The sequence below is a fragment of the Eretmochelys imbricata genome, chromosome 1, assembly GCF_965152235.1.
Source record: "Eretmochelys imbricata isolate rEreImb1 chromosome 1, rEreImb1.hap1, whole genome shotgun sequence".
Lineage (NCBI taxonomy): Eukaryota > Metazoa > Chordata > Testudines > Cheloniidae > Eretmochelys > Eretmochelys imbricata.
The window spans coordinates 349,423,080-349,437,717 of NC_135572.1; the positions used below are offsets into that span (position 1 = coordinate 349,423,080).

Here is a 14,638-nt window from a genome sequence, read left to right on the forward strand (position 1 = left end):
ATGGTATTACTCATGGGTAAAGTTAAGCACCTGTTAAGGCCTGGTCTAAACTTAAAAGCTTTGCTGACATAGCTATGTTGGTTAGGAGTGTGAAAAAAATCCCGCTTCTAACCGGCATAGCTTTGCTGGCAAAACCCCTAGTGTAGACATAGTTATACTGGCAAAAAGAGGCATTTTGCTTATTTCATTCAGGTAACTGTTACAGGTTACAGTAGAACCCGTGAGTTACGAACACTTCAGGAATGGAGGTTGTTCGTAACTCTGAAATGTTCGTAACTCTGAACAAAACGTTAGGGTTGTTCTTTCAAAAGTTTACAACTGAACATTGACTTAAAACAGCTTTGAAACTTTACTATGCAGAAGAAAAATGCTGCTTTCAACCATCTGAATTTAAATGAAACAAGCACAGATACAGTTTCCTTACCTTGTCAAATCTTTGTTTATATTTTCCCTTTATTTTTTTTAGTAGTACTGTACTGTATTTGCTTTTTATTTTTTTTCTCTCTGCTGCCTGATTGCACACTTCCAGTTCCAAATGAGGTGTGTGGTTGACCAGTCAGTTTGTAACTCTGAGGTTCATAAATCTGAGGTTCTACTGGATATCTACAAAAGCACTCTTTTGCCATCTAAGCTGCCTCTCCACTAGGAGGGTTTGCCAGTATAGTTATAGCTGAAAACCCTTTGAATGTAGACAAGGAGCAAGTGTTTGTGGGACTTGGGCCCAAATCATACATACATCAAAATCAGGTGTGGACTAAAGTCAATGGGAGCCTTTACACTATCTCCAATGACCTTTGGATCAGACTCTAAGCAAATGAGATAAATGGAAGTGGCGCGGCTTGGTGATGTTTAGGGTTTGTCTACACAGCGAAAGCTGCACACAGACTAACCTGCCCGAGCTAGTTTAAATCCAGCTAGCATGGGTAACAACAGTAATGAAGACAGCAAAGTGTGGGCTTCAGAGCGCGCTAGTGAGCCAAGTATATACTCAGGCTCCATGCCAGGGTTATACGACATGCTCTGAAACCCACGCTGCTCTGTCTTCGCCGATATTGTTCCCGTGACTGCTGGATTCAGTCTAGGTCAGGTAGGCTATGCCATGCACAGGTTTTGCTGTGTAAATCTACCCTTGGAGTGGTAAGATTTGTGTGCCCCTGAATGGTGCAGTTAATAGTCATTATTAACTCACTTCACTTATGCAATATGATTTCTTGTAACAGACAAAACCATAAATTGTAAGACAAGACAAACCGGGCTGCCTTAATATCCACTCAAGCCCTTCCAAATTAATGGGCTTGAATGTTTGAAAATGATGACAGGATTACAGTATAGTCATCCTTGGCCAAATTCTGATTTCTCATTAAGAAAACCCAAACGTGGGCAAAACGATGCACTGACGCTTACTGAAGCTCAAATTCTGAGCAGCGTTTCATCTGTTGTGTGCATTTACATATATATGTTCAGTGTCCAGCATTTTCTGTTTATGAGGGGCATTGTAGAGTTACAAATTTGGAAATACTGTGCTTATTAGAGCTGATGAGGACCTGGATTTTCAGCTTTGCAGGAAATTCAGCAACTGTTAATTTTTTTCCATCCAAAACGGAATGAAAATCAGAAAATTTCAATTTCCCACTAAATGAAATTCTGAAAAAACTCTGTCAGGTCGATCCAAATGTTTCCTTTAGATAAAATCAAAACATTTCCAATTTTTTCACTTTTTTAAACTTTTAAACATTTTGTTTACATAAAAACAATTAATACCCTATTTGGAAAATCTAAATATTCCATTCTGAAAATATGAAAGGGGGACATTTTAACGTCATCAGAATGCTTTGTTTCGATTTTTGTTGCCTAAACAAAATATCATCAAAATTGACACATTTTTCTAAATGTTTCCATTTCAGTGAAAATGGTATTTTCCAGTAAAAAACTTGAAACGAAACATTTTTGACTAGTTTTTAATGCTTCTTTTTAACAGTCAGGGTAATTAACCATTGGAGTAGATTATCAAGGGATGTAGTACATTTTTCCATCAATGTGAGGTCTTCAAAAGAAGAATTCTTTGAAATCTCATTTGCTTTTCTTGGACAATGAAGAAAAGACTGGTCAGTTTCATTTTTTTCCTAGTCAGTTTCACTTCCCAGGTCTCATGCCTTAGCACAAGATTGCAATGTTAGAGTTGCAAGCACTGCAGAGGAACATTCACACTGAAACGAAAACCTGTTTTCATTGACATTTACACAAAAAAATAGGACTACAAATTCATTTTAATACTAGGTTTTGAAATCAAATCTAAATTTGGGGGCCTAAATGGTATGACACTGTGGCATATATAGGGGTATAATTCAGCTGAAGTCAGTGGTGTGACTCTGGATTGACACTAGTTTCAATGAGAGTAGGATGTGACCTCATGTTAAACCCTATGTCATAATGTTTCCGTGACAATCTCCCTCTAGGAAAGCGAAGAGGAGGAGCCAGACGCTATGGAAGATGAGACAGGGAGCGAAGAAACCAGCTCAGAGCTACGTGATGACCAGACTGACACCTCCTCTGCTGAGGTACCTTCAGCCCGACCAAGAAGAGCAGTGACATTACGAAGCAGCACGGAGTCAGACAGGCCCCCTCCCATCGAGAGAGCTAGAAGGGGCCGCAAAACGCCGTCTCTCTCATGTGCTGAAGGAGAGAAGTGCACTCAAGTCAAGGAAGTGAGTATATTGGTGGACTACTTAGCTTCCAGTTCATGGCAATATTTTTTCCTTTGATGTAACCTTCTGTATAAGGTGTTACCCATCTGCAGAGACCACCACATGCTCTACAGATGAGTCATTCTGGGCACTGACATTTTCTTTACAAGTGTTCTGGTGCTTGCAGGAAATAAAGCAAGAAGAGGAAGAGAAGCTCATCCTCGACAGCAATCCATTGGAGTGGACAGTGACTGACGTTGTGAGGTTTATTAAATTGACAGACTGCGCTCCCCTAGCCAAAATATTTCAGGAACAGGTATGCTGCCTCATCTTACCTCTCTCTGGGTGCAGACACTGTAGCAATGGTGTTTATTCACAGCACAGGAAAGTGTAACTGAGCCTTTACGAAAAGGGTGAAGAATAGATCTTTCTTGTTCATTAAGGGTGAAATTCACCCGTGTCAGAGCCAGTATGAGGCCCATGCATCACCTGCACCCTTAAAATCGAGCTTAGGTGGCACTTAAATGGTACGCAGGAGATCTGATGCCACAAGTGTGACTGTCACCCTATCTAATTAGATGAAGCACTGGACCAGGACGCAGAAGACCCAGATTCTGAATCAGTGGATGGCTTCAGGCTAGGTCGAAATTGTCTGACTGAAATTCGGCACCAAAATCCACAGGCAGGCTCCTAAAAACGTATCCTGATTTTAGGATGTTCTGAACGCTTCCAATTAAAGGCAATTAAATCTGCGGGAGGTCAGTACTTCTGTCATCAGGCTAATAGTGTCTTTCGATGGGCCCTAGATAGATAGAACTAGTCACTCCTCCGCTAATGAATAACATCCACCGCTATCAAATTCATGCTAAAGGGGGGATCTCTAGTAAATAATACCTCAAGACATGCTCTAGGAATTATTTTGGGGAAGTTCTCTGCAGGTCTTTGGGGGGGAGGGATAGCTCAGTGGTTTGAGCATTGGCCTGCTAAACCCAGGGTTGTGAGTTCAATCCTTGAGGGGGCCATTTAGGGATCTGGGGCAAAAATTGGGGATTGGTCCTGCTTCAAGCAGGGGGTTGGACTAGATGACCTCCTGAGGTCCCTTCCAACCCTAACCTTCTATGAATCTATGAATCTAGGTCAGACTAGGTGATCACAATGGTCCCTTCTGCTCTATGAATCTATGAAATCAGATATTAACCAGAATGGAATGTTGCCAAGACACCAAAGCTAACCCCCCTCCTCTTGCCTAAAGTGCTATGGGATCAATCTTCATCTAACGGCACGTGAGCAAGGCTTTGGCTCTACCTATCTGCAAGACAGCACCTGGGGGCCCCTAGCAATATGCCTGTTCATTAAGTTGAAATATAAAAAAAACCAGAGAAGGTGTTTGTGATGAGAAGAGTACTTACCACGTACATGTATCATCTGTGTTTAGGCGTCTAGAGGATGATAAATAATCTAATTGTGGACAGAATTAGTTTATGCTCTTTCTGACCCTCACTGTGTTGTCTACATTGTGAATTTCTTTGACTGCAGTTTGACTCCTCTGTTTTTCCCCTCTGATCATATATTCAGATTCTGCTTGTTGGCTTTTAAATCTGGTGGGTTTTTGATTTTCTTAAAGACTTGAACTCTTAATTAACCAGCGGAACCAAGGAGCAAACCAGGAGAGAATGGTTATAAAATCTCTTTCATCTGGGGCACTGAGCAACTAAGGGAACCAGTGAAGAACTATAGGAATCTTCCACTTGCCATTCAAAGCCAAACCCCATTGGTTGTGTCTGAAAATGATTGCCATCTGATGGCTGTTCAGTGGCCTATGTCAAATGAGTTATTTTATTATTAGTTATTATTATATAATATCATAGAGCCTTGGAGCCCTACTCATGAACCAGAAGCGGATATGCTCGGAGCTTTACAAACACAGAACAAAAAAACAGTCCCTGCCCCAAGGAGTTTACAATCTAAGTATAAGACTAAACACAACAGGTGGATAAGACAGACCAATGGGGGAATGAGACCGTAGTGATCAGCAATGATAAACAGTAGTATCAGTGCACCAGTGGCCTAAATTGGTTCCCAGTGGCCAGATCAGAATGAGCACTTTTGTTAGTACCAGGGGAAGCCAAAGACTGAACGGGGCATGCTTTGAACTGCTCTCTACTCCACAGAGATTTTCCTTCCAGGTCAGGGGCCAACGCAGCACAGAGAGGAAGTATGGCTTTGTGGTTAAGGAATAGGACTCAAAAATGCTGCAGTCAGTTCCCTGCTCTGCCTCACGTGTCCTGTCTGACATAAGGCCTCTCTCTGTGGCCTACTTCCCCACCTGTACAATGCAGAGAGTACTTCCTCTTTCTCATCCATGTCTATTTCGAGTGTAAGCTGTATGGGGCAGGAACTGTCTCTACAGCACCTAGCTCAGTGGGGCTCTGTTCTCAGTTGGAACCTCTAGGTGTAAGACAAATCATACACACTAATATACTGCTGCTGTGTGGCTAGATGCCTTCCTCCCCTAGGATGTCAGTCCCGCTTTGACCAGCCCTAAAGCAAAACCTACTGTTCCACGTTTTCAGGTGCTGTGGAGTAGTCTACAAACAGCAACTTCTCGTTGTCTCTTCTTTCCCTAGGACATTGATGGCCAAGCACTTCTGCTACTGACACTCCCAACTGTGCAAGAATGCATGGAGCTGAAACTTGGCCCAGCCATCAAGTTGTGTCACCAGATCGAGCGAGTAAAAGTTGCTTTCTATGCACAATACGCCAACTGACTCTACTTAGCTCCTTGCATTTCCTTCTCCTCTCTCTCTTTTTATTTTTAATGTTACAACTCACTTGGGTTTTTCCTCAAAACACGTGGAATTGGAAGCTCTGAGCCACCTGCTGTAAAAAAACAAAAACAAACAAAAAATCCAAGTGGAATGAATATTTCCGTATTTGTAAAGCACATTGAAGTGTTGCGGCCGTCTCTTTTTGTGAATCTCTCCAAGGGTGTTATATTGTGGGGGAGCAAGGCCATAATATAGCAGAAGGTTTTATCTTTTTTTAAAAAAAAGAACAAACTTTCCTACAAACGGCAAACACATTCCATAGGGAAAATGTTCACGCATTTGTAGCTGATTGTGGTGTCTTGAGGTCAGTTGCTGGACATAAACGATCCCTTCGGTGATTCCAGCACACTTCTTTCATATTGAAATGTGAGTGATCGTTGTTCAAGTGACCCATGGCTTCCTGCAACTTTGATCTTGATGATCGATGTGTTTTTTTTTCTTTTCAGTCTTACAAAGAAAGAGATATAACAGTGATGCAAAAAGGAACACATTATCAAGTGATTTTTAAACGGGAAATCCAAACCATGCTCTCTGTTGTATCAGTCACAAATACAATGATCTAAAAGGTGTGCATCAAAGCATAGTACCCAGGAACTCTTCCCAAGCCCAATATAGCTATGTACAGTAAGCTGATTGTCTCTGTCTCCGTGGTTGGATCTGTACAGTAGTTCCTTCATTCTTGCCATGGAGCATGCATGAAGTATTTTATATTAAAGCCCATGAAGTTATAGTCACTTAATATTCAAGGTCTGACTTTGAACCCCCAGAAAACAAGAACATTCCAATTTAAGGATGAGGTTTTGGAGCAAATGCTGATTTCATCTTCACCTGCGTAAATCTATTGAAGTCAGCTGAGTCACCTGGATTTATGCTGGGGTAAGTGAGATCAGAATTGTGGCCCAAAACCTCAGCAAGGAGGGATGTTGATTTACACCAGCTGAGGATCTGGCCCAACCCATCCTTTTGTGCTTATGTCCATCAAGGTCCAGACTCACCAGTGTGCACCAGCTGTTCTTTGCCACTCTGGCCAGTTCAACTGGATGCGGGACTCCTGTGTGTCACTGGAGCTGTGCAAAATAGCTGGAGTCTACCAGAGAACCTGACCCAGCGCATCTTTGTGGCGAGGATAAAGAGTTGTGTGAAGCACCTAGGGTTTGTGTCATCGGGGTTCGTGTGACCTTTTTTCCATTTCTCATGTACTCCTGTCTCCCGTTGGGCCTGTTGTGAATCAGGATAACTCCACTGAGGTTGATACCTTTATAAAACTGCCAAAAGCAGGATCAGAATCAGGACCCAGGTTGGGGGGGGGGAGTTTTCTTTGAGTTTAAGGTTCGAATGAATCTCCCCCAAAAGGTAAAATTCAGCCCAAACCATCACGTTTATCCTGGCTTCCAGGGAAACTACAGACTTTTACATGGTTTCCTCTGAAGCCACAAACAAGCCATTGTCCTCAAGGCTCAGGGAGCTCTGCCCGAATCTTGGGTTTGTTATGAAAATTTTGCACAGCGCTGTTGGGATATTGTGATGTCAAATCACATTCCGGTAGAGACAGAAATGTAATCTTTGTCTTCATTCTGAATGCCAGAGTTTTTGTCCTCTTGACCCAGATCTTGAACGTTATCACTTCAACATAGATTTTTGGTGTCAATTCTTTTTGGATTTTACTTTAAAACTCTGGTTTACACTGTCTCATTGCAGCTGACATGGATCTGATTATCCTGAAGACTAGGTCCGCTCAGAGAAGCCCACTTATCATTAACTGCCACTGGGTTCTACCACACAAATTCCTTCTTGAGGACTCCTTAAATTCTATGGATTTTTGGTGCAGTGTAATGACTCTGAAACATCCATTACACATTATATCAAAATCTGCTTAGGAGCATGTTTTATGCAAGAACTATTGACTCAATATAGATTCTATATAGATGGCCCTATAGATTCTCAAGGAGTCTTCCTAGTTTGCCTTTTGGTGCCATTGTTTCTGCTCTCAATTAATTTCATTTTTCTGGAATTTGGATACAAAGAAATGGCTGCACATGGGGCTGGATCCTGCCAGACTCCTATTGATTTTGATAGACGTTTCATACACGGGGGACTGGCAGAATCAGGCTCAGCTGCTTTGTCCTGCAGCTCCTAGTATTAAAGTTTAAATTATCTTTATTTAAAGGAAGAGGAGAAAGTGGCTGTTCCTGTTCTGAGGCTTTTTGTTTGATCAATAAATGAATTAACCCTTAATTTGTCCTACAAGCCATTAGAGACAGGTTTTATAATGGAAATTCTACTGGACATAGAGCAGTGCCCCATGTCACTCTAATCATTTTGATAATTGCTTTTGATCCCTTTATAACACTCTCTTTTTTTTTTTTTTAATATCCACCATCTCTTTTAAAATTTCCTATGATTAAACTCATATAAAGAAAGGGCCCGGATTATATTCTGTGCTAGTTTGCATAGGGGACAACCAAAAGGGGCACCAGGAAGCCTATTACAGCTTCCGGTTCAGCTGAGACCATTCCCTACCCTGGCATAGGTTAGAGCACCCTCAGGGCTGCTCTAACCTGTCAGCCAGCAGTAATCCCAAGAGACTGTATCCTAGCGAAGGAAAGCCAGAGTGTGGGGTATGTAGCACAGGAGCTCAGCATCCCTGAGCTGCCCTAGCTAATTGCTGCCTGATACTGGTGAATTTTCTGCCCCTTTGCCTCATTCTGAAGCTCACCAGAGGAGTTTAATGCATCTGAGCTCCTTGTTACCTACTGCAAGAACTTAGGATCGTTCACAGTGCTGATAGAGTGAAAGTCATCTAACTGTAGCTATTTCTGGGGCAGTGAAATTCTCCTGTAAGAATGAATCAGGGTGTGGATGGCTGCATACTTTGCACACAGGATAACGTCCAGTCTTGAAATCCTTCGCTGTGTCCAGACATGGGGTGGCAGCATAGGTACCGACTCCATGGATGCTCCAGGGCTCAAGCACCCACCGAAAAAAAAATAGCAGGTGCTCAGCACCCATAGGACTGGACTAATCTTTTGTGGGCCCCAGCACCGGGACCATAGCCCTGACCCCTGCTCCATCCATGCTCTGCCCCGAGGCCCCACCCCCACTCAGCATCTTCTCCCCAAGGCCCTGCCCACTGCTCTGCCCCACGGCCTCTCCCCTGCTCAGCCTCTTCCCCCTCAAGGCCCCGGCCCTGCTCGGCCTCTTCCCCCCCCACCCCACCCCCGAGGCCTGCATGTGGGGAGGGGCCGAGAGGAGCACCCACCGGCAAAAATAACAGTCAGCACGTGTGGGAGGCGGTACTTTGGCTACTGACATACAGTCTCATGAAAGTTACAAGGGGAGCTTTTACTGGTGGTTGTTTCTTTATGGTAATAATCAGTGAGATTTAAATCACATCTATCAAAAAAGCAGAGTTTAATTTTAGCCCACATAAGCTGTATATTTCTACTCCCCACCTTCAGCGTTTTTTTTTCTTAACCGTCTGCATTTATTTTCTCGCTTCCTTTTGGAGACAGCTGATAGTTGTGGCCACCAGTCCTTAGTTATTCCGAAATTACCTTGACTTGGCCTATGTGGCAAGTGTGTTATTATACTGACACCTAGAATAGTGAGTGGGAAGGTATCAAACAGATGTACTTAGTCTGTTGTTATAATTGCCTTTGCAGAGATGGGGAGCTGAATTTCCTAGCTAATTTTTTATGTAAAAGAAAACCCATTCTGAACACAGTTTAATTGTACAAGGTGCTTGGATTGTCACAAAGATTCGAGGAGACATCAGAATTGAGGGATGACTCTTTCCAGCACGTAATTCAAGTTCCAGAAAATGAACAAGGTTTTAGAATAGTGTGTTGCTAAGGTCATATTTGGAAAGAAGATTGCTCTAGAGTGAAATGTGGATAAAGTTGCTAGGTCAAATACTAATAAACAGACACATTTTCACCTAATATGTATTGGGACAAATTCAGAATGGGTGTAATCGGGTGCAGACTTTCTTGATGAAGCTGCATCTTGTTATCCCAGTTCTGAATTTGGCTCTTAGACTGGGGATTGAGGTTTACAATGGCATATTTTATCTCTGTAGATTGAAGGGCTAAAGGGCCTGAACATGGTTACCCTGGTCAAAGGCTGGGAACATTATTGTCCACTGGCAGGTCATTCCTTAAGGCCAAGCAGCAGTACTGTGGTTCCATTGCCAAGTTCACTGAGAAGGACGTACGTTAAACCTCACTGTGCTAGCCCAGCCCACTGGGCCTGAGAGCAGCTATGCTCCAAGAAGGAAGCGTGCAGTGGTCCTGCCACTGACCTCCCTTGGGTCTTACCACCAAGGATAGTCAACTCTAAATGACAGTCAAGGCTCTGCAGAAGCCCCACTGGCAGAGGGAGAAAGTGCTGAATCGGTGCATCCAAGCCAGCACGTTCCACTTTGGAATCCGTGCTTGGCCCATTCTGAGCCCCCTATAGCAGGGAAGATGGCAGCAGCTTTGCACTGTATTCCAGTGTCCCCTTGGCATAGACCAGGTCCTGGCCTATAGGCCGCAAAGCTCTACTCGCTGGCGTCTTATTAAGCCATGTAAAATGTGATGCAAAAGTAATATCCTTGGTCCCATGCTAATAAGCCCCTCTCCTCACTGATGTCTTGGATCACCCCTTAGAGCCTGAAGGAGAAATATAGTCATCCTTAGAACCCAAGGGGAGTGGGGGAGGAGAGTCTCAACTCCTGTTTCTCTCCCTGCCAATATCCCTGCTCCTTGACTCCTACTCCAGGTCCAGAACATGGTTCCTCCCACCTCTCTACAAGAAGTGTTAGAAGATTCCCCCGATGCTCCCAGCAGGTAGAGAGCTCCCTCCCCCCACCTGACACTGCTAGGCTGCTCCCAAGTTCTGTGCCAAGAAGCCATTGCCCCTGGCCCCTGTCGCCTCTGCGAGCCATTTGACAGAGCCATGACAACCTCCGGGCACTGGTGTTTGGTTTTAAAGAAAGACTTCCTCTGACACTTGGCCTCCAGGTGCTGACGTTCCACCCCTTCCCAGCTCTGCCTCGGTGGACGCAGGCTGGAGCCCTAGAACCCAATCCTGGGGACACTGAGGGCAGGTCTACACTACGGGGTTAACTCAACCTAAGTTACACAACTCCAGCTACGTGAATAATGAAGCTGGAGTCAATGTAGCTTGGGTTGACTTATTGCGTTGTCTACACCCTGATGGGTCGACCGGAGAAACTCTTCTGTCGACTTAGAGGAGAGCGCTCTGTGGTCGATTTAGCGGGTCTTCCCTAGATCTGGTGGATCGATCACCGCAGCGTCGGTCCGCCCGGTAAGTGTAGACATGCCCTGCGTGCGCTCAACACCCAATGGAAATTGATGGCATTCAGCACTTCCAATGATGCGCCGTGCGGGATGGGGCCCTTATTGAGAAGGTGAGTGGTACACTGCAGTAATGTCTACATTACTACCTGCATGCCCATGTACACAGAGCTGTAGGTTCCTAGAGATTCAGAGAGGCGCCGAGTGGAGTTTACAAAACTTCAGTAGGCCAGGCACCTTACTCCCATTGAAAGGGAGCCGGGGTGAGGTGCTCAAATCCCCGTAAATCTGCCCTGTCACCACCTGAATTTAATCTGAAACCCGTCTGGATTGGAAAGCCGGTGCATCCCTCAGCAAACCCAGTCACCAGCTCTTTCAAACCCAGCTGGCCAAGGCCAGGCCATGAAATCAGCCTTTACCCACTTGAAAAAGGAGGCCCCGTGGTTTCTGGAGCCTTTTCGTTGACTTCAGGAGGAGCTGCAAACGCTCGGCACCTCTGAGAATCAAGCCACTTACCATTACAGATTCTTGGAGTTCAGAAATGCCAAGCCCCTTCGCACCGGTTTTTCTTTTTCTGGTGCACTGTGTTCTGACATAGACGTGGCTCAGATTGGTCCTTGTGACTAAAAACTCAAGTGCCAAAAAAGAAAAACGTGCCAGTAAATAGAAATACAGTCAATGCTAGGTCCTCTGTCTATAGCGTTCAGATGTTAGCAGGTAGGAATTTAGTTTCCTCCATGGCTGCTGAGGGAGTTGGCCAATGGCAGCGCAGCTTTGGGCACTCATGGGGCAGGGGAGAGCAGTGGCTCAGATTGTTTTCTCCTCTGGGGACCTGGGGTTCCATTTCCTGTGGATTTGTGGGTTCAGGTGGCCACCTCTCCCCATCAAACTCATTCCATCTGAGGGGAAGCTTCCCAAGAAACCCGCAGGGAGGAAGCTTATGGCATTTTCAAGTCTCCAACTTTGGGATGGGGGGATCTGGTCACAGGTGAGAATGTCTGAGTTTGGACCCATGACAGCAAAAGTGATTTCAAAGGGAGTTAGGTGCCTAAATACCTTTGTGTATCCCACCTTTAGGACCTGGTCTAATTTCCATTGAAGTCAATAGAAAGACTCAGAGTGACTTAAATAGAAACTGGATCAAGTCTTCAAGCATGTTCATAAACTTTAAACATATGAGCAGTTCCATGGAAACCAAAGCGACAGCTCCCATGCACGTGCTTCGGTGTTTTGCTGGATCAGGCCCTTGGCTCTCAATGGGAAATATTAACGGACATAAACCAAATTCTCCCCTTTGTATAGATCTGATTGCTGGAAAAATGCTTGTGTGGATATTTAAGAACTGCCACCATTGAGACTACAAGCAGGGTTAGTCGTCCTTCCGGACATTGGACTGTCACTAGTAAAACAGTTCAACAGAGGCGAGTAATTTCAGTATGGTATGGATAGAACCAACCCTTAGGTTAGTAAATTCAGAATGAAAACAAGATCAGCAAAAGATGATCAGTTACACCCGGTCATTTCTTTAGAGAAAATAATGATGGCGAACAGCAGCATAACCCCTTCGTAGTGGTGTCCGTGGGAAGTCCTTTGACCGTTTTGCATTCCAGTTTGTATTGCAGATTTGATTCAGATCTTATGTATATAGCCCCTGTGGTGTGTAACAAAAAATAATCCCCAAACTTGCTGGTGTTTTTACTTTTTAAAATTCAACAGGGCAAAGGGCATGTTGTTAGTTTGCTGTAAGATTGTATTCTGTATATATGTTTTCATGTAAATAAATGAAAATCTATATTCAGAGTTATATTTTAATTTTTATTCAAAATGAAAGAAATCCCCTTTTTACTTGAAGAATTGTAAGCCGCATTGTTAATAAAGTAATAATAAATTATGTCTTGTTTGGCTGGGTGTTCTTTGGTCTTTGCGTGAGGGATGATACCTTCATGTAGTTCATTCTTTCTGGGGGAGGTAATACTAAAATATATTCGATCATACCCTCTGCTGCTGTAAATCGGCTTAGCTCCATTCCAGTTTACACGGTCCATTATTTATGCCATTCCCCAGAGGCTGCTGTGCTCTTCAAAGAGACAAGGTCCTCCAGCCTAAAGACTGTGCAGTCTAAGGCGCCGATCCTGTAATGGGACTTCTGCACTCATGCAGATCATCATTGACTTCAACAGGGCTCTGGCGAGGCTCGAGGGTCCACCCACTCACAGCTGTTTGCAGGAGCATGGCCTGGTTTTGTACATGAAGCAATGAATAAGAGTAATAAGAGGAGATAGGGTCAAAAAGGATGTTGGTTGTGACAATAGGGTTGTGCCCTTACTCAGTTTTATGTGTATGCATCTTATTGGTTCCATAATTTTGTTTTGTGATGTGTCTAAAATTCCTCACTTCTCATGAGCAGTGAAATGAGCTTTTAGGGGACCGAAAGAGGGTTGCGTAGTGGCTTGGCAAAAAGTCTCTGGGAGAGCATGTGATACATGAGGACAGCATAGAACAAGGGCAAGGAGTGGGAGAAGGAAGTAGAGAGGGTGCTGAGACCGCCAATACTGGCAGAGCAGGGCTGGAAAGAGCAGGAGAGGGAACAAACTCAGAGCTGGTGGCTGAGATTACAGCAGTACGTGGTACAAAGATCACCTGAAACATACATCACTCCTCTTCCCACTAGGGGAACATTTTCCAAAGTGCCTTAGATGCCTGAAAGTCAGTGGGATTGAGGCGCTGAAGAACTAGATTGTCCAAAGGATTTAGGAGCTTAAAGAGGCAGCTAGGCGCCTAGGCCCAAATGCACAAAAGGAACTATACATATAAAATGATGGGGTCTGAATTAGCTGTTGCCACTCAAGAAAGAGGTCTTGGAGTCATTGTGGATAGTTCTCTGAAAACATCTGCTCAGTGTGCAGCGGCAGTCAGAATACTGGGAATCATTAGGAAAGGGATAGATAATAAGACAGAAGATATCATAATGCCTCTATAGAAATCCATGGTACGCCCATATCTTGAATACTGCATCCAGATGTGGTTGCCCCATCTCAAAAAAGATATATTGGACTTGGAAAAGGTTCAGAAAAGGGCAACAAAAATTATTAGGGGTATGGAACGGCTGCCATATGAGGAGAGATTAATAAGACTGGGACTTTTCAGCTTGGAAAAGAGATGAGTAAGGGGGGATATGATAGAGGTCTATAAATCATGACTGGTATGAAGAAAGTAGATAAGGAAGTGTTATTTACTCCTCATAATACAAGAACTAGGGGTCAACAAATGAAATTAACAGGCAGCAGGTTTAAAACAAACAAAAGGAAGTATTTTTTTTCACACAACACACAGTCAACTTGTGGAACTCCTTGCCAGAGGATGTTGTGAAGGCCAAGACTATAACAGGGTTCAAAAAATAACTAGATAAATTCATGGAGGATAGGTCCATTAATGGCTATTAGCCAGGATGGGCAGGGATGGTGTCCCTAGTCTCTGTTTGCCAGAAGCTGGGAATGGGTGACAGGGGACGGATCATTTGATGATAACCTGTTCTGTTCATTCCCTCTGGGGCACCTGGCCACTGTCGGAAGACGGGATACTGGGCTGGATGGACCTTTGGTCTGACCCAGTATGGCCGCTTTTATGTTCTTAATTAGACATTGTGACAGAACACCAAACTTTTAGGTGCTTAGAAAATCCCAAGAAGGACACGGTTGTCCACAAAGCTGAGCTGGTACCCAGGCTCCTATACAATGCCCGGGGAGAGAGAGGTGCATTCGAGTGCAATCCACAAAACCTGCACACAAGGCAGGGAGTCACTTAAGTTAGCCAGTGGGAGATGCCA

The 14,638-nt window shown here is 44.1% G+C and overlaps 1 protein-coding gene across 3 annotated transcripts in view; it reads left to right on the plus strand.

Annotated features, from left to right (window-relative positions):
• The window catches only part of SFMBT2 (Scm like with four mbt domains 2), a 194,804-nt gene extending 182,104 nt beyond the window's left edge, over positions 1–12,700 (plus strand). For all 3 annotated transcript variants that reach the window (XM_077836919.1, XM_077836910.1, XM_077836926.1), the window contains exons 19-21: positions 2,457–2,705; positions 2,872–3,000; positions 5,312–12,700. In XM_077836919.1, the coding sequence (XP_077693045.1) occupies positions 2,457–2,705; positions 2,872–3,000; positions 5,312–5,452 (519 nt within the window). In that variant the 3' untranslated portion in view covers positions 5,453–12,700. The remainder of the gene's footprint in view (positions 1–2,456; positions 2,706–2,871; positions 3,001–5,311) is intronic.
• The last annotated feature ends 1,938 nt before the right edge of the window (positions 12,701–14,638 follow it).